The sequence below is a fragment of the Grampus griseus genome, assembly GCF_964374135.1.
Source record: "Grampus griseus genome assembly, chromosome: X".
Lineage (NCBI taxonomy): Eukaryota > Metazoa > Chordata > Mammalia > Artiodactyla > Delphinidae > Grampus > Grampus griseus.
The window spans coordinates 6,934,699-6,954,209 of NC_138999.1; the positions used below are offsets into that span (position 1 = coordinate 6,934,699).

The following is a 19,511-nucleotide window of genomic DNA, read 5'->3' on the forward strand; positions in this document are numbered from 1 at the left end:
AAAAATTCAAAAAAAAGTAGCATTTTTATGGCCCTGTGTTACTTGAGGGAATAAATGAGTGGGTGAGCAGATGAATGAAATAATACTTCTGTAGACTGAATTTTGTATTTCCCTTCCGAACACACACACACACACACACACACACACACACACACACACACACAGACACACAAATACATATGCTGAAGCATAATCCCCAGTGTGATATTTGGAGGCAGAGACTTTAGGAGGTGATTAGGTCATGGGGATGGGGCCCTTGTGAATGGGATTGGTGCCCTTCTAAGAGGCCGCATGGAGCGCTCTTGCTCCTTCCACCTTGTGAGGTTACAGGGGAAAGACAGTCATCTGTGGACCAGGAAGTGGGTTCTCACCAGACACTGAATTTGCCAGTACCTTGATCTTGGACTTCAGCCTCCGGAACTGTGAGAAATAAATGTCTGCTGCTGACACCACCCAGTGTGTGGTGTTCAGTTATAGCAGCTGTAACGGACTAAGACATACACCAAAAGCTTGACTTTTCTCCCACAGCTGCTCCATCAGTCACTGAGATGTATTTGTCAGGAGCCCTGGTCACAGTCAAAGCTGTGCTCTGGTGGAACACTCTGTAGAAGTTTCTAGGTGGAGTTGTGTGGTGGGCTGCAATTGGTGTCCTACTGCCTGAGTTTGGAGCTAGTGACTGGGGTCTGTCAGTTACCCTTGGGAGATCTCAGGACCTGATCCGTAAAAGGGAGAAAAGAGAACGAGGGAATGACTGCAGAGGGTTACGGAATTAGGAGGAAATCCTTGGAGCAATGCCTGACTGAGAGAGTGTATACCGTGTAATGGCTGGCGGGTGTTATTTTATTACTGCCGCGGCGGGCGTAGTCCTGCACTAGACCTTGTGAAGATACCAGGAGGATAACAAATGGCTCTCAGTCCAGTGTCCTGTCCCATCAGCTGGTGGAGACACGAATGGAAGAGATGGTAGGAGCCAGGTGGACGGGGCTGTCACCTAGGAAGAATTCTTATGAGAGAGAAGCCATTGTGGCCCAGAGTATATAGGGATGAGCCCATGCGATGGGGAGTCCGGCCAAGAACCCACTCGGTCCTGCTCCATCCATTGACCTCAGATTTTTCTAGTCTACCCCTTGCTGGAAAATGAGTGATAAAAGCTTAGAGATTAAGACCGTCCACAGGGTGGCAGAGACTCGGGGGGATAGAGTCATTGGTTAACACAGGGGTGGGTGGTTCTGTTCTGGCAGGAGTGGGTAGGGGAACGGAGGGCAGTGAGAGAGAAAACAAGTTAGAGGGAGAAGGGAAGGCTGACTGCAAAGGGCGTTTGTTCATGTCCTTCAGAGAGTAAGAGCAGAGGGACTCTGTGCGGGGAGAGCCTCTGAGGTGCTGTCCTGTACAGTCTAATTTAGGGGGTTACAGTGCATAAAGAAATGTACACAAGTTAATAGCAGCTACGGTGCTACTCCTGAAATAAGTATCAAGTGTCTGTTTTATATATTCTTAATAATGAGGCCATGAGCGGCAGGTGGGCTGAGCAACAGGGATTGGAGAGAGAAAGGGACGCAGATGCAGACAGAGCTCTTCTCGCCTGAGGGAACCTTCCCATCTGCTGAGCGTTTTGTTCATTGCAGAGGCTGGTTGTGTTTTGGTAACGAAAGGCAGAAGCACTGAGGATGTTGACTCTGATGGAGGGCGGGGGGCCCGCGGGGTTGATGAATGTGAGTGTGGCTCGAGCGGCGGGGAGACCCCCGCCAGCCACCCGCCAGCACGTAGGGTGAGCCAGGGGTGATGGGAGGGCGCTCGTGGCGGAGACACCTTGGGAGTGGGCTGCCCGGGGCCCACACAGGTGAGGGTCTGACAGAGCAAAAGGCAGCCTGTGCCTCGGACCCGCAGCCCTGTCCCCCATGGCCCCGCAGCTCCCCCTGCCCTGCCCCGTGCCCTCCTTTATTGAAACAGGCATTGTTTGCGACCTGCAGTCACCGTCCTGACTTTGCTCCCGACGTTTGCCTCCAGGCAGCTCCATCCACACCTTACCTGCGAGCCCCTCTCACTTGCCCAGTGTTGTCAGCGGCTTCCTACGGAGGCACTTGCTGAGGGGTGCTAGGGGAGGAAGGGGGAAACCCAGCACCTCTTAGCCAAGGGGATCGCCCAGTGTTTCGGTAAAAGGACCCAAGGCCACACCACTGAGTCCGGACCGACCTCTTTTTCTTCGGGTAGTTGGTGGTGAGATTCATGTGCCGTGAGCACTGCAGGGAGGGTTCAGGCAGACGTGAGCCTGAACTTCTGGGAGGAGCCCTGCAAGCCAGGCCGAGAGCCCCGCGGTCTGACTGCTGTTACAGAAACCTTGAACCCGGGCCGACACGGGCCTGTTTGGCTTTTAAAACGCGGAAAGGGCTCTACCTTTACAGCTGTTTCCCGTCCCGCGCAAGTCAGAGGCCTGCCTTGCTCTGCGTCTCTCCCTCTCGCTGCCGGATCCTGCCCGCGACACCCCACATCGCAGGCCGGGCATCCTCCGGCCACGTCCCTTCCGCTGTTAAGCGCGTTGACATCAGCGGTGCCGCCTTCTAGGTCTCAGTGGCTGTGCCTTCCGCCCTTGGTCCAGGCTTCACGGAACGCTGGCCTCCCTGTCTTGCTGCAGGTTTTTCGCACTCGGCGTTCACGTTCGGTATCGAGAGCCACATAAGCCAGTCCAACATCAATGGGACTCTCGTGCCGCCGGCTGCCCTCATCTCCATCCTGCAGAAGGGCCTGCAGTATGTGGAGGCCGAGATCAGCATCAACGAGGTACGTGCACCCCCGGGGCGGGCCCAGGCCGCGCGCACGCTGCATCGTGCGCGCGCACACCCTGGATCGCGCGCGCGCTGGGAAGACGCGTCACCTTAGCACACGGTTCCCCGCCATCTCTCGCGGTCGGTTAGGGTTCCTTCTCTCTTTGCGGTAAATACTTTCTTCAGTGGGGGGTGGCGCTTCTGTTGTACCCAAGGAGCAATCTTCCGAGGCCCTTTAGGTGGTTGTGTCGTTTTCCATATCCATGCGCACATCGCCAGCTGTGGACTGACGTCACACTACGTTGCCAAATGGGAAAAACACGCAGCAGATCCGCAGCTGCTTTATACGCTCATCCCTGGGTATGCACCGGGGATTGGTTCCACGACCTGCCGCAGGTACCAAAACCCGTAGTGCTCGGGTCCCACAGTTGGCCCTCCTGTATCCGCAGATTCCACATCCGCGGATTCTACCAGCCGCGGATGGTAAACGTAGTAGTAAATGTGTTGGGGAAAAAAAAAAATCCACGTATAGTGGACCTTGCCAGTTCAGACCTGTGTTGTTCAAGGGTCAGGGGTGCTTCAGGACAGGTGTGGGCCTTGCACGTGCACAGAAAACGCCCACCCCCCCTGGAATATTTTGAGCAGTTCAGTCGAAGAGGGATCCTGGGAAACATTTGCCTAGAATCTGTGCTTCGTGTGGACCCGACAGAGGGCACAGCCAGAGACCACGGAGGACAGATGAGGACTGTTGTGTTCGAGAGGATTCCAAGGGATGGTCTTGTTACCCGTTGAAGAGCTGCAGAGGAAGGGGGCAGTTGTATCCATAATTATAAATTTAAGTCACTCCAATTTGTTTGTGTCCCCTCCCTCTTTATAGATTGGGGCACAGTGTTCCCTCCCTCTTTATAGATTGGGGCACGATGAGTCCTTGGGCCAACTTCATACCAATTTTTAAATGGGCTCTTTTGGTTGAAAACAGTGCCCGTCTCCCCTGTTCTATTTTGCTCTTGGGATCGTACTGTGAAGATGCCCGGGGCCTCCTGTGATGTCCGAGGCCTCCCTTGCATCTCGGTCTGAGCCCCTCTTACTTTCACCGCACTTCCCGCCGTCTCTCCTTCTTTCTGCCCTCGTTTCTCCCACCTCGGTCTGGCACGCTGCTCTGCCCCAACTTCCCGTCTCCTGTCACGGTCCATCCTGCACAGCTGACGCCGTCCACTGCCCACATGCCCCTCTTTACCACCAAGTGTCCCCTTCCCGGGTCACACCACCCTCGGGCCCAAGATCTTCCTGAACCCTTCCAGTTTCCTCCATCCCCTCTCCCTCTGAACTGCTCTCACCCTTACAAGCCTGTCTTTTTTTTTTCTTTTCTTAACATCTTTATTGGAGTATAATTGCTTTACAATGGTGTGTTAGTTTCTGCTGTGTAACAAAGCGAATCAGTTATACATATACATATGTCCTCATATCTCTTGCCTCTTGCGTCTGCCTCACAAGCCTGTCTCATGCATAGCATTTAACTCCACTTTCTCTTCAGCTTTTAAAACTACGGAAGGAATGTGTCTTGTGTTCTGTCACGTGTATTCCTCTGCTGTTTTCCAAAACCCCACATCCTTAAAAACACCTGAGTGTCTGCCTACCCTGTGCTCTTTCTTGCCTAACAACGGGCAGTCTCCTCTTTCCTTGTCTTACATTGGGTGCCTGGGATCTTCCACCAGCAACTTGAGGCCCCGTCGCGTCTCTCTTTCCACAAAACAAACAAGTGTGGGGATAGGGTTACAGGACCCCAGAGGCCCCACCGGCTCTCAGATTGTGTGATGCTGAGTGAGATTGGATTTCCCTTCCCCCTGCCCCTGCGGCCCCCTGCCCCAGTTTCTACGTCTTTCATCCGTGGAGAGGCCCCCATACCTCTCTCTCTCGGCAATTCAAAGTCCAGTGTGTCCAGAGGAGAACGAAAGGTCATCTCATTTGTCACTTAGGTTTCGGGTAGTTAAAAGTGAGACAGTGTGCTTTTAGAGCTTAAACTAGAAGGTTTTTTGTCACCCTGGGCAGTTACAGCCTTTTGCAAAATCATCATCCACTTGGGGCTTGAATATACGAAGAAGGAAGGTGACGTAGAAGCCAGCTGACCAGTTGGTCAGCACTGGCCCCTCCATGGCTGGAACCCGGGCAGCTGTGAGGTGACTGGCTCCTTTTCCCCGTGTTCTCTGTTATTTTATATTGTTTCCCTGATTTTCAAGTATTGTATAGTAACCTGTAGTCAGCTGGGGTGATGTTTCATTCACACGCTGTGTTGCTGAAACTTAGGTCCTTCAGTTCTTCCTGATTTATGAGAAAACAGGCTAAAACGTGTTTGCACGTCCCGTAGACACACTGAGAGGCTCTGAGTTTCGTGTGAGTGATATCTGGAGCGCTTTCTAAGGAAAGAACTCCCTCCTGTGTTGCTAAGTGTGTATGGAAATGTTTTCATTATCTATGGAAGCCAGAGACTGCAGGGAAGTTCGGAAAACAGGAATTGTAACTAAACAATGCTGTTGTTAGAATATCGTGGCCGTGTTAGTCTGTGCGCTGATCCCAGGAAGTCATTTCAGATGGTAGCAGACGTGTGTGTTTTAGTACATCAGACGGACAGATGCATTAGGAATCATATCGTGAGCAGTGCGGGAATGTCTGATTTGGGCCTGCGGTCTCCGAAGAGACGTCTGTCCTATCAAAGGGGAGCAGTTCCACACCTGTCAGAGCGCCTGGGCGGGGTTTCCCACCCTCGGCACTCTTGACACTTGGGGGCCAGATCATTCCTTGCTCCAGGGCCGTCCTGGGCCCTGGGGGGTGTGGAGTAGCGTCCCTGGTCTCCACCCGCTAGACGCCAGGAGCACCTCCACAGTCATGACAACCAGAAATGCCTCCAGACTTGACCACATGTCCCCCGAGGGGGTAGAATCGCCCCCCTGTTGAGGACAGCGCGTCAGGGGTAGCCCTGTTGTCATGACAGGAAGTATCCGGATGCAGGTTGGTATTTACCGAGTGCTGGGTGCCCTCTGGCAGCAGCAGGCACACCGGGCCCTCCATGGACGCTCGCTCTTGCCGGCCCCTACCCGCCTGCGCGCTCTGGGATCCCTTGCCCTGGCTCAGGACGCCCGGTCCGGCCCCGCCTGCTCGGCGGCCCCGCGGCTCCCGGGATCCTGCGTGTCTGTCCCCGACGCGCACCCGTCTCGCTGGGAGCTGACATCTGTGCCTGGGCTCTGTCCGCAGGACGGCACGGTGTTCGACGGCCGCCCGATAGAGTCGCTGTCCCTGATTGACGCGGTGATGCCCGACGTGGTGCAGACGCGGCAGCAGGCCTTCCGGGAGAAGCTGGCGCAGCAGCAGGCCAGCGTGGCGGCCACGGCGGCGGCGGCGGCCCCGGCGGCCCCGACGGCCCCGGCGGCCGTTTCCCAGCAGAACCCACCAAAGAACGGCGAGGCCACGGTGAACGGGGAAGAGAACGGAGCGCATGCGATAAGTGAGTGCGGGGCTCCAGAGCTTCGCGCTCCGGCAGCTTCTCCCTCGTCTGAGTCTGGGCAAGTCCTGCAGACCCCTTCCAGACCTGCCTGCTGGGCGGTGTGTATGCGGCAGCGTCTAGGGCTGGCTTGTTCTGTGGCCAGGAGGGCTTCGCGCTCGGTTCTCACTGAGATCCTTGGACGCAGCATTCTCTCAGCTTTAGGAGGTTGTGCTACTCTGAGGACTCATTTGTTCCACCTGTGATTGCTGTCGGGCACAAAAAGGAGGCCCCTGCGCCGTCCTCCGGCCTCGCGGACGAACTCTGACCTGACACTCGGAGCTCACGGTCACTGACAGGGCACCCGGCACAGACAGCAAGTGCCGTCTTATTTGGTGGTTGCAGCAGGGTCCCTGTTAGGTAATGGCCCTGAAGCGTCCGGCAGACGAGTCAGAGAGCATGAACCTTTACCCAGGGAGCCTGCCGGCACTTTGACACGCGGCGTATCAACTCGGAGACGGCTTCAGGGTCTGAGCTCAGAGTGTGTGTGCGCACTGCGCACGTGCGTGTGCGTGTGTGCATGCGCGTGAGTGTGTGCGTGCGTGTGTGTGCTTCCTCCTTTGAAAATCATTTCCCTCCGAGCAGCCATGCCGCCCCTGCGGGGGCGGCTCATCCCCCCGCCCCGGCACAGGCCGTCTCCCGCTAGAGTCGAGATGCAGCTGCAGCGCTGCGCAGGAAGCCGGGGCAGGCTGCAGCGCGGGTTATGTTACAGCAGGGTGGCTTGAAGCCCATCTGTCTAGCGTCCGATGAAAAGACCTCCCGCCGGCAGGCCCCATGATCACTGTTAACGAGGTCCAAGATGACGGGACAGGGAAAGAAGAAGAAAAAATAGGTGGCTTTTACCCACAGGTCATTTATGGGCTGCCCACTCCCGTGGGATACATCCCTCAAGGCGCCCAAAATAAAGAAAACAGGAAGGAGGTACGTGTCCTTGTCTTTAGGCTTCCGCCCCAGGCAGCGATCCTAATTGGTGAGCTCTGAGAAACCTCTGTATCCGCTGAGACAGAAATTTTGCAAACTTATAAATTGCACCGTGTATTTTAAATCTTAACCTCTAAGGGAGTGTGGCCACGTGGAGACCGTCGCATGCCTTAAGGAACGCCGGTGGCTGGCAGGCCTTTGTTTCAGGAGTCCCTAAGCGTTACTTTTCACCCGAGGGCTGGCCAGCACCCCATCCCACGTACACCGTCCGGTGGTTTCCGACTCTCACCTTGTTCCGGAAACTAGTCCCACCTGCTCTTTGCTCCCATCTTGCTACAAGGCAGGCTGTGGCCTGAATGGAGTCTCTGAAGTGATCGTTCATTCTGATCTTCAAGAATCTTTTTTCTTGTGCCACAGAGGGGGAAAACGGCCACTACCCAGGGGGAATCTCTTCCGGGTGGCACTTAGCATGCCCTGTCACCCTTCCAGAGCCTGGACCCTGTGGGTTATATGGAGGGAGGACTGCTTCGGTTCAGAAACCTGGTGGTTCTGCTTGGCTTGAAAAGCATGGTATGCAGACGACTCCAGTCAGAAGATAGCACTTGAGTCCCAAGACTCTGAGGGGTTGAGGGTAGCAAGCTTCCAGCAGAATGATGGCCTGCCCCCGTGGTAGCTTCACAGGTAGGGCGCTTCACAGCTAAGCACCTCACAGGGTGCTTCCGGGTAAGACCCGTTGTCCCGTCAAGAGAAGGAACCTTCCGCCTGCTCAGGAGCCGGCTGGCTGTCATCTCTTCTGTCCAGTCTTCTTCCGGCTGTTGTTAGAAATTAGCCTCGCCCTAGTTATAGAGAGTAAATACCGGTTTTTATTCCTCTGTCAAATTTGGAGACTGTCAAGAAATGTCACGTATCTACTAAATTACACAGAACCCATGATTTGGTTGTCATCGCCATGGGTGACGGCAGAGGAGGTTGTTTGTAAAACCCACGTGCCCTGAGGATGTTTCCTTGGTATCCCTCAGACCTGTGTCTTTCCCTGTTTCCTGTGACAGATAATCATTCGAAACCAATGGAAATAGACGGAGACGTGGAGATTCCACCCAATAAAGCCACCGTCCTTCGGGGCCATGAGTCTGAGGTGTTCATCTGTGCCTGGAACCCTGTCAGTGACCTCCTGGCTTCCGGGTAAGGGTGTCCGGCTGGGGGTGCCCAGGGTCTGGGTGTCCGAGTCCTCCCTCACAGGACATGCGCTCCCCCTCCGTACCTTGTTGGTGGCATCTTCCCAGTGAGTGCAGACCAGGGCTTGGGGCGCCCCGAGTACCTCAGGCTGTGCAGAAGTGCCCGGTCCAGCCGTTTTCTCAGCGGGCTGGGGAGCAATGCACAGACATTTCAAATCACTAAGTGCAAAAAAAAGGTCGGGAAGAGAAAACCACTGTGAGTCAGCGATATCGAAAAGACGGAGGACCCCGTGCCGAGGATGCCCGACCTAGCCAGACAGCAAGTAGTGATGAGCATTGCTGGCCCTGGGACCGGAAGCTGAATGCTGTGTGTGTTCCTTGCACAGATCTGGAGATTCAACCGCAAGGATATGGAACCTCAACGAAAACAGCAACGGGGGCTCCACGCAGCTCGTGCTGAGGCACTGTATACGGGAGGGGGGGCATGACGTCCCCAGTAACAAAGACGTCACCTCGCTGGACTGGAACGTAAGCCTCCGCCACCGCCCAGACCCTTGAACGTCTGTAAACCACAGCGAGGGCCGCCGTGGTGCTGATGGAGCCGGGCAGACGCAGGAAGGGGGCAGTATTGTTGGTCAGCCCACCTGGGGGGCTGGCCCCCGTTTCTGAGCGCTCCTCCCGAGGCCCTCCGTGTTGGCGGACCTCTAGCTGGGTGTTCCCTAGCCACACGTTGGCAGGATGGAGTCTGGTGGTTTTATCGGGGAACCCGTTCTGCTGGCGCTCTGTGAGTTGTCACGAAGGAAAGATGACTTTCCCCCCTGACGCTTCAGCACCTGTGTTACGTGCATTTAACACGTGAGAGACACAGAGCTCTCTGACTTCTTTTTTTTTTTCTGATTGGAACATCTTTTGATTTTCTTGCCCTTTATCCTGTTTATGCATATTCTGTCATTTCACCACTCTTCCCCATTTGCACATATTTTTAAGAGCTCACCTAAGTCTCCAGGAGTCTCACGCTAACTTTTCGTACCGTATTTTCACGGACGTCGTCAGTGGTGAGGGGTTGCAATCTGTTTTCCTTGCCCCCTCGCCTCCTTGATGGTTGTATACGGGGAGCCTGTTTGGTCTCACGTTTTCATTGAAGGGCAGTGCGAGCTAAAGTAGGCCAGCGTGACTGATGAGTCTCGTGACTGGGAACCTGTTGTTGACGTCAGGTGCTGCCGCCCAGGGATAATGCGAGGGGCCCTTTTCCACTGCTGCCCCTACTAAGCTGCTTCTGTCGCTCTGTGTTTCTCTCTGGCCTGCAGAGTGACGGCACACTGTTGGCTACAGGTTCCTATGATGGTTTTGCAAGAATATGGACGGAAGACGGTAAGTCCTGACGCCCTTGTGTTGGGGTCGGAGAGGAGGTGCTTGGCCTGTTGTCATCCGGGGAACAGACTGAGGCCCGGAAGTCACCCCGCTTGCTGTGTTTGTGTTTTACGTACCAGGTAACCTGGCCAGCACCTTAGGCCAACATAAAGGCCCCATCTTTGCCTTGAAATGGAACAAGAAGGGGAATTACATTTTGAGTGCTGGAGTAGACAAAGTGAGTGTTTGCTTAAGATACATTGCTGTCCTCTGTAGGTGCCTGTTTATGTTTAATCTCAGATAACATCATGCTTTCTACGAATTCTGAGAATTCTGCCTCCCGTTAAGAAATCAGAGGGATCTGTTTTGTTTGCTTCTGTGGTTTTGGTCTTAGTGTTCATTTCTAGCACATCGTGTCTTCATGTACCGTAGACTGCTCTACAGACCTTTATCAAAGCTCTCCCCCGGCCCGTCACACCTTTTTCCTTGAGGTTCATAGTTCACTGATAGAAAGAAGAAAATCCCCAAATTGCGTTTGTCCGCTGCTTGAAGAAGCCCACTGGCGTGGGGTGTCCTCTGCATAAACTTACCGCACCCGCCCAGGGTGATCTTAGGAACACAAACGGTTTTCTCTCCCCAGGCTTCCGTTTTCCCAATCTGATGACTTGTTGCATCGCGCTGTAGACCGCAGGCTTCCCTGAGGGCAGGAGTAAGGTAGACACCCGTGCGAGGGGCGGGGCTCACTGGGATGATGTGGCCCTTTTCACAGAGGGGGAAATGGAGCCCCAGAGAACTTCACTAATTTGCCTCGGGACACATTGGTATAAAGTCGGATGGGAGACTCAGGCCCTGGCCGCCAATAACAACTGCCCTGTAGCTTTCACACTCTGCCAGAGAATTCTTTGCATCTTCAGGTCCTCCCTGCCCCTGAGGCCGTTTTTTCTAATCATTTTGAATTTTCTACCTGATTATCTTCTGTTTCTACCAGGCGATGAACTGGATGGTTAGTGGAAATGCACATTTGGAATTCTAGTAGCCTCTGAGTCAGACACTATCTACCATGATTAGTCAACCGTGGCAGGAATAATAGTTGCTTTCTGTAAAGTGATACGTTCTCGGGGAGGAAATGTAATTTAGGGATGTTGACTTTGACCTTCAGCGCGAGCTTAACCCAAAGTGGCTAAAATGTACTTCAGTTTCTTGAAAGCTTTTGTGTAAGGAATACTTTCTTTTGCCCAGTGCATATTTAACGTTACAATTGTTGATGGTAGTAGGTGAAATTGTATCAGAATTGTGGAAGGGTTTATATGTTCTCTGCCTTGCCAGATTTGTGAGTGGCTCAATTAAGAAAAACAGTTATACTCCATCAAACAAAAAATTGTTGGGAATTCCCTGGCAGTCCAGTGGTTAGGACTCCGCACTTTCGCTGCCAAGGGCCCGGGTTCAGTTCCCGGTTGGGGAACTAAGATCCTATTAAGCTCTGCGGCGCAGCCCCCCAAAAAAAGCAAACTGTTAATTGGTCTGGAGCTGACCGAAAGTTTCAGAGACACTCATTGCTCTGAGTACTTCCTCTGAAAATTACTGCTGTCGATACGAAATAGAACTAGTTCTTCTTAAAGTAAAATCTTTACTAAACGTCATTGACAGGGAGGTGTCAAGGTTCCAATTCAGTTGAAACTTCCAGTTGATTAAGAACTAATTCCAGTGGTCTTCATCGAGCTGCCAGATGGCTTCTTCCCTAAGTGTCTCCCAACATTAGTACGTTCTTAAGCATTTGTGATTTACTTTGTTTTCCGGGGAGGAGATCTTTTTTTTTTTTTCTCCTTATATATAGACCAATAAATCAGTGCCAGACCCCAGTGTAACCCAATTCTCTACTCTGTCTAGTGATCCCAATTCACGGAGTGAGTGACGGTCAGGGGAATTTTCAGAAATACCCATTTCTGCAGCTTTTCATTGGGAAAAGTGCCAAAAAGGTGTTTATCGTTACAGTTTTTTTCAATAGTTTTTCATGTTTGGGGATAAGGGGGATTTCCCGCCAAAACTGGTAGTTTTGCGAATATCAGTTCCAGCTGCTGTGTCTGGTGGAGTAACCAGCGCATGTGGCCAACTTCATGAGTGTGACCCTCCAGATCGTTAAGTGTGTAAGAGACACCCTGGATTCCAAAGACACGGGTGAAAAAGAGAATGCCAGACATCTTGTTGATACGAGTATATGGATCTTATGTTGAAACGATAATATTTTCGCCATGCTGGAGTGAAATGAATTTTGTTAAAATTAGTTTTACTGGTTTCTTTTTTAATTTTTTCGTGTGGTGCCTGAACATTTTAAACTCCCTGTGTGACTTGCATGCTATTTATATAGTGTTGATTGGACAGTGCTGCTTTAGAAAAAAGAGGGGCTCACTGCATTTTCTTATATCATAAATTTTACTAGAGAAAACTTTGCAAGAAGAAGAGTAACTAACTTTTTTTTTTTTTTTGCGGAGCACAGACAACAATAATTTGGGATGCCCACACAGGAGAGGCCAAACAGCAGTTTCCGTTTCATTCCGGTGAGTATTTTTTTAAATTTCCCTTTTTATTCTTTGTCATTCAAAAATAATAATTCAGAGTCCTAGGAGGTGTCCCTTAAAGTAATGGTGAACGCTTAGAGGATGGCAGGCACGGAATATAGCTGGTAGGGAGGAAACCCTTCTCACAGGAAGCACTGCTCTTGAGGCCTCCAACATACAGATGCCCTTGGCGCTCGCTCGCTCAAAAGTTTCATTGCAAAGCTGCGAACCAGCCCCAGAACTGGTGTGGGCTCCCTTCTGCTGCTGCCCCAAGGGCGCTGTGTCAGGGGCGTCCCTAAGACCTCGCCCGGCGTCAGCAGTTCACCCAGGACGACTCCCAGGGCGTGCAGCTGAATTCATAGCGCAGATGTATTACAGTAAAAGGATACAAAGCAATGTCAGCAGAGGGCAAAGGCACATGGGGCGAGATCCAGACCTTCCAAAGGTTGTCTCCTGATGGAGTCGCGTAGGACGTGCTGGGTTCCCCCGGAAGCAGGCGGTGATCATGCGTGTGACAGGTCGTGTGAAGTCAGCAGAGCCTGTGCCCAGCATTTCTGGTTCGTAGGCACCCTGTGCCCGCCTGCACCCGAATGCTTCACTCCCAGGAGGAGTGTGGGATTCAGTATAAACCACGTTGTTTGCACAGACGGTGGAGGCACAGAAGCCGTTCTTACCAGTTAGGGCATGGTGGGAAGTCCGAATTCCCAGACTCGGGCCAACGCCATCCTTGCCGCCAAGCCTTCCTACAGGGAGCAGCGTCAGGCCTGCAGTGGTCTTGCCTGCACGGATGTGTAGCTGCTGTTCTCAACCACACACGTCTGTGTGTGTGTTGGGTCCTCACCAGGCCACGTGGGGCAGCCAGGGGTCTAGGGAATCCAGGTTCCCAGATTCCCCCCTGATGCTTCATGTTCCGTGGGACTGAGTCCTGTTGTTAGATGTGGTCTCTTATCTGAGGACAGAGGTGGAAACTAATAAACTGTTGGGAGAAGCTGGCTTGAAGTCGCCAGCAGGGCGTAGGTGCCGCTTCCCTTCACGGGAGGCGTCTGCTCCACTGAGAGGGAATCGCTGAGTGTACAGGGTGAACGTTTTACTGTGTCAGGTGGCCCCGGGACAGTGTTTAGGAGGGGAGCAGAGGGGCTTTCCTGCTGGGTATTTCTGGGTGCCTGGCGATGGTCTGAACCAGAGGACTGGCCCCGAGGACTCCCCAGGACGGTGCATCTCCTCCGTGCCCAGGGAGGGCTCTACGCGGGGGACGTGGTCCTGCAGGGAGCAGACTAAGAGGAAAGGTCCCGACCAGGCCTTGACACGACTGGGACACGTGCGTGGACGCCAGCATCTGTGACTCCACGCGGCACTCCGTTCCCTCCTGACGGAGGCAGGCCTGGGAGGCGCCGGCTTGCACCCCGCTACCCCGGAGAGGCAGCCCACCTCTTCCACGGCTGTCCTTGGGACCACACCGGACACACCTGCTGGGGCTGCCAGTGAATTTTCTTGTTGCTTTAATCTGATACCATTGATGATGTGGAAGTTGGTGGACGTTTTATAGAATATATTTCCCCACGAGGAAATGGGCAGGGCTCCAAGAGCAGGCAGCTTGGCATCCCGACCTGTCTGTCTGTGTCTGTGTGTCTGTGTGTGTGTGTGTGTGTGTGTGTGTGTCTATGTGTGTGTATGTGTCTGTGTGTGTGTGTCTGTGTCTGTGTGTGTGTGTGTGTGTCTCTATGTGTGTGTATGTGTCTGTGTGTGTGTGTCTGTGTCTGTGTGTGTGTGTCTGTGTGTGTACGTGTGTCTGTGTGTCTGTGTGTGTGTGTGTGTCTGTGTGTGTGTGTGTGTCTGTGTGTCTGTGTGTCTGTGTCTGTGTGTGCCTGTGTGTGTGTCTGTGTGTGTGTGTGTCTGTGTCTGTGTGTGTGCCTGTGTGTGTGTGTATGCGCCTGTGTGTGTACGTGTCTGTGTGTCTGTGTGTCTGTGTGTCTGTGTCTGTGTGTGTGTGTGTGTCTATGTGTGTGTGTGTGTCTGTGTGTGTGTACGTGTCTGTGTGTGTGTGTGTCTGTGTGTGTGTCTGTGTGTGTACGTGTCTCTGTGTGTGTGTGTCTGTGTGTCTGTGTCTGTGTGTGTCTGTGTCTGTGTGTGTGTGTGCCTGTGTGTGTCTGTGTGTGTGTGTCTGTGTGTGTGTGTGTCTGTGTCTGTGTGTCTGTGTGTCTGTGTCTGTGTGTCTGTGTCTGTGTGTGCCTGTGTGTGTGTGTCTGTGTGTGTCTGTGTCTGTGTGTGTCTGTGTCTGTGTGTGTGCCTGTGTGTGTGTGTATGCGCCTGTGTGTGTACGTGTCTGTGTGTGTGTGTGTGTCTGTGTGTCTGTGTGTGTGTCTGTGCCTGTGTGTGTGTGTGTCTGTGCCTGTGTGTGTGTGTGTCTGTGCCTGTGTGTGTGTGTGTCTGTGTGTCTGTGTCTCTGTGTGTGTGTGTTTGGAGCGGGCAGAATGTACAAAGCACTCCCCACTGTCTAGCTGCACGACATTTCTGTCACCCCGTAAGGAGACCCCTTGCCCGTGAAGAGCTCGCTCTCCCTTCCCCCTTTCCCCATCCCCGGCACCCCCGTCTCCAGGTTTTGATCTGTGTGTGTCGTCTCCATGTCAGACCTCTGTGCTGTAGACTCTGCAGACCAAAGCAAGTGAGCCTGGTGGGTTTCCATCGTGTTTGGCATAATCCCAAGACCATCCCTACCTCTGCTGCCAGGACGGATGCAGTGACAGGGCAGAGGCGTAGAACCCCAGGTGTGCTGACTTCTGTGCTCGCGTGGTGGGGGATATCTGTGATGAAGAGAGCTCTGGCTTCTGTTTTTCAGAGGATGATTTGCCCAAAATAGCCATCAGTAAGGTTCGTCTAACAGTTTTATCTTAAGAGTTCGTGTACCAAGGCTTCCAGTGGAAATTAGTATTCCCAGAGCATTCCCAAGGTCCATGCGACGGCTTTCCATCCCGCAGACCACATGCCTCTTGTGTCCTGAGAGAGCTTCTCAGCTGCGGTGTTGCTGCCCACGAGGTCGACCCGTATCCCGTTGCTGGGGCAGGAAGCTCTGTGTGTTCTCTGCTCTTTCTTTGCGGTGACAAGTGGTGTGGTAGAGACTGTCCAGGATGGAAGGAAAGAAACGGTGCTGTTTTTCAGGAGGAAGCGCAGGCAGGGAGAGCGGTAGGGGCACCTTTCCTTAGCATTTGATGGGTTGATCTGTGAAACCGCCTTGCCCCGTAGGTGTTCGCCATGAAGGCCTGGTGGGGCGCGTCCGCTGTTTACCAACAGCAGGAAGTGTCAGCTCAGAGCCTGACGGTGTTCCCCCGCTCAGCAGTGACAAGGAAGTGTTACCAATCGACTACTGATAACACGCGACGGCTTGGATAGGTTCTCAAGGGGGTTCTGCCGCATGGAAAAAGCCCGTCTGCAAGGGTCACGTGCTGGATGACGCCATTGACATAACATTCTCGAAATGACGAAATTTTAGATGTGGAGCCAGAGTTGAGGGGTGGTCCAGGGAGGGCTTGGTGTGCTGATAACGTGGCACAGGGAGGTCCTCGTGGTGATGGAACAGGGTTCCGGATCTTGACTGCGGTGGTCGTTACACAGGCCTGCGCGTGTGATCCAACAGTGCCGCACTGCACACACGTGGCGCGCGTTCACCTTCTGGGTCTGGGCGTTGTACTGTAGGGGCATAAGATGCCACCAGTGGGGGAGGGGTACAACGTGGGGCCTCTATTACATCTCTGCAGCGTCCTGCGATTCCGTAAGCATTTCAAAATTAAATTTTGTTTTTTAAAAAAACAAAGTAATGCTTGGCTGTACCTAGACTACTGCCGACGGTCAAACCTCATTGGCCAAGTGTGGGCAGGGAGGCCACACAGACCCCCAGCATAGCTTAGCCCCACCCACACTGGATGGTGAGCTCCCTGGGGGAGGGCAGGGTCCTGGCAGCAGCATCGACGCAGAATGGGGCCAGACACCTGAGCACACAGCATCCTCCGTTTAGATGGCAGGGGTGCAGCGCACGTTAATTCTTAACGGCCAGGTGCTGGTCACCAGCCCCCGAAACGCCCGCCAGATTGTCCCTCTTCCAGGCGTATTAATTGCACACACCGCTGCAGAGGCTGGCCCGGGAATTCGTGATTTGGCTCCTGCAGTGTCGTAAACAGCAGCAGCTGCGGCTTTGCTCTTCGCGCTCTGGCTCCCGGGAACATCCTTCTGACCAAGTGGATCCGGTTCCTTTGTTCCACTGGGCACACGTGGGAAATGCAGCAGAAACCGTGGGCCCATGCTGAACCGCTCTGCAGGGGGTGTGACACACAGAGATGCACGCCCTGGGGTGTTGAAAGAGCCTGCTGCCTCCCGGCCACATCCTCCCACCCGTAGCCTCTGTGTGGGGACAGAGCTGGACAGGGGAGCCAAGGGGATCCAGCCCTGCGGCTGTGGAAGGCTGGCGCGTGTGCACGGGTGCACCTCTTGCTTTAAGGCTGAGCACGGGAGGGGCAGTCCGAGTTAGCGTATCCTGAGGAAGCTGGATTCTTCTCCCAATCCAGTGCTGACCTGCCTGTAAGAAACACACGTGGGACATGGTCAGGGATCGATCTGTCGATGAAGATCTCACCAGGGGCTTGCAGGACTTAACCCTCTGTGTGTCCAGAAACAAGGAAGCGTGTGGAGAGAACAAAGATGCTGAGTAGTCTCTCGGGGAGGTCGGGAGAAGGGAAGAGGTCACCATCCCCCAAACCTCACAGAGCTCTTGGAGCCACGCGCCCCTGAGAAAGGCCCAGGAGCCAGAGGCAGCGTTCACCATAAGGTCACTTGCGTCCCCTCAGGCTGTCCCCTTGTCAACGATGAGTATCCTCCAGTTGGTGGAATGCATTCATTGTGTGGTGGGGGATTTTTTGGGGCCGCGGCACGTGGCCTGCGGGATTTCAGTTCCCCAGCCAGGGATGGAACCCGGGCCCTCGGCAGGGAGAGCACGGAGTCCTAACCGCTGGACCACCAGGGAAGTCCCTGTGGGAGATTTTCTCAGTGCGGATACATTGAACACAGGATATGAAATCTTTTTCCTCTCCTCTCTACCTAAAACACATCCAGTCAGCCCAGCACAGTGATATTCCTGGGAGCGGCAAGGTGCGGGAGAAGACGGCGTGCTTCTCCCCTACCCTGTCTCACCTGTGCCAGGGGAGCAAGAGACTGCGCTTATGCCGCCCGAGGTGTCACGGGGTCTCGCTCCGGAGGCCTCTGGGCATCCCTCCAAATGGGAAGGACAGACTTTCAGGTCTGTGGGGGACAGAGGCTGTGTTCACACTGGGGGTGCTGCTTTATCTTGTCCTTAGGCATCTTGACTGTGCTGTTACTTCTTCTAAGTCGCCTGAGCTCTGTGCACAACTGCTAAATGCAAATGTTCCCCCCTGACCATTTGCTGCTCCACAGCCCCTGCCCTTGACGTGGATTGGCAGAACAACACTACCTTTGCTTCGTGTAGCACAGACATGTGTATCCACGTCTGCAGACTCGGCTGTGACCGCCCGGTCAAAACGTTCCAGGGACACACAGTAAGTGCGAGTTCTGACTGTGGGGCTCAGGTTCGTGCGAATGTGCTGGGAGCTGGGAGCTGGCTCCTCTCTGCCTAGAGTTAAAGGATGCTGTGACTGCAGACCAGTTCTTGTGCAGCCCACTGCTCCTTGGGCTGTTGTAGCTATCTCAGGTGATTGGCTAACCCAGTTATCCATCTGGGAAGGCAGTGTAAAAAAAAAAAGTGACCTGAGATGAGCCAGATGTTGGATTTTGCAGGAAAGACTTTAAAGTAGCTATTATTAGACTGTGTGAGGAAACAAAGGAAAGGCTGTTTGTAATGAGTGAATAGATGCAGAAGGGCAGCAGAGGAAGGAAAACCGTTCTTAAAACAGTCAAGGGGAAATCTCAGAATTGAGAGGTAGAATGTCTGAAGTGAAAATCTTAATGGATGGTGGAGGGATTGCAGAAATAAGGTTAGTAAACCTGAAGAGAGATCACAGAAGCTAGCCAATTTGAAGAACTGATAAAAGATTGAACAAATGAATAGAGGCTTAATGACCTACGAGACAGTGTGAAGAGCTCTAGCATATATGTGTAATGGAGAGAGAAGAAAAGAATGGAACAGAAAAATTATTTGAAACGATGATTTTGCCAAATTTTCCTAAATTTGGTGGAAAACAACATTCAATCCAAGAAACTCAAGACACCAGCTGACTTCTCACTGAATTCCTTTTTTTAATTAATTAATTTTTTTTATCGAGGTGTAGTTAATTTACAATATTATATAAGTTTCAGGTGTACAACATAGCGATTCAAATTTTTGAAGATTATAATCTATTTATAGTTATTATAAAATATTGGGTATATTCCCTGTGCTGTACACTATATCCTTGTAGCTTATCTATTTTATGCGTAATAGTTTGTACCTCTTAATCCCCTCCCCCTGTCTTGCCCCTCCCCCTTCCCTCTCCCCAGCAATAACCGTTAGCTTGTTCTCTGTACCTGTGAGTCTGCTTCTTTTTTCTTTTTTTTCTTTTTCGCGGTACGGGGGCCTCTCACTGCTGTGGCCTCTCCCGTTGCGGAGCACAGGCTCCAGACGCGCAGGCTCAGCGGCCATGGCTCACGGGCCCAGCCGCTCCGCGGCATGTGGAATCCTCCCGGACCGGGGCACGAACCCGCGTCCCCTGCATCGACAGGCGGGCTCTCAACCACTGCGCCACCAGGGAAGCCCTGCTTCTTTTTTCTTATATTCACTAGTTTGTTGTATTTTTTTGGATTCCACATATAAGTGATAGCATACGATATTTGTCTGACTTAGTTTATTCACTAAGCACAACACCCTCCAAGTTCATGTTGTTGCCAGCGGCAGAATTTCATTCTTTTCTTGTCTGAGTAGTATTCCGTGTCTGTGTGCGTGTGTGTACCACATTTTCCTTATCCACTCATCTGTTGATGGACACTTAGGTTGCTTCCATGTCTTGGCTATTGTAAATAACGCTGCTGTGAACATTGAGGTGCGTGTGTCTTTTCAAATTAGCGTTTTTGTTCTCTGGATGCATCATCAGATCCTCCCGCATAGCCCATGAGGCTCTTTGCAGCCTTTCCCTGGCAGATCCCTCTAGTGTGCAACGCCCCCGCCTCTACCCCGGTCCTCCTGGAGGACCTGCTGGCTTTGAGCGCCTCACACCTG

At 53.0% G+C, this 19,511-nt stretch overlaps 1 protein-coding gene across 3 annotated transcripts in view; it reads left to right on the forward strand.

Moving 5' to 3' along the window:
• TBL1X (transducin beta like 1 X-linked) overlaps positions 1-19,511 on the forward strand; it is a 229,793-nt gene that overhangs the window by 201,477 nt on the left and 8,805 nt on the right. For all 3 annotated transcript variants that reach the window (XM_082680773.1, XM_082680771.1, XM_082680772.1), the window contains 8 exons: positions 2,633-2,778; positions 6,012-6,261; positions 8,268-8,400; positions 8,780-8,921; positions 9,701-9,764; positions 9,884-9,981; positions 12,238-12,298; positions 17,738-17,859. In XM_082680773.1, coding sequence (XP_082536899.1) covers positions 2,633-2,778; positions 6,012-6,261; positions 8,268-8,400; positions 8,780-8,921; positions 9,701-9,764; positions 9,884-9,981; positions 12,238-12,298; positions 17,738-17,859 — 1,016 coding nt within the window. The remainder of the gene's footprint in view (positions 1-2,632; positions 2,779-6,011; positions 6,262-8,267; positions 8,401-8,779; positions 8,922-9,700; positions 9,765-9,883; positions 9,982-12,237; positions 12,299-17,737; positions 17,860-19,511) is intronic.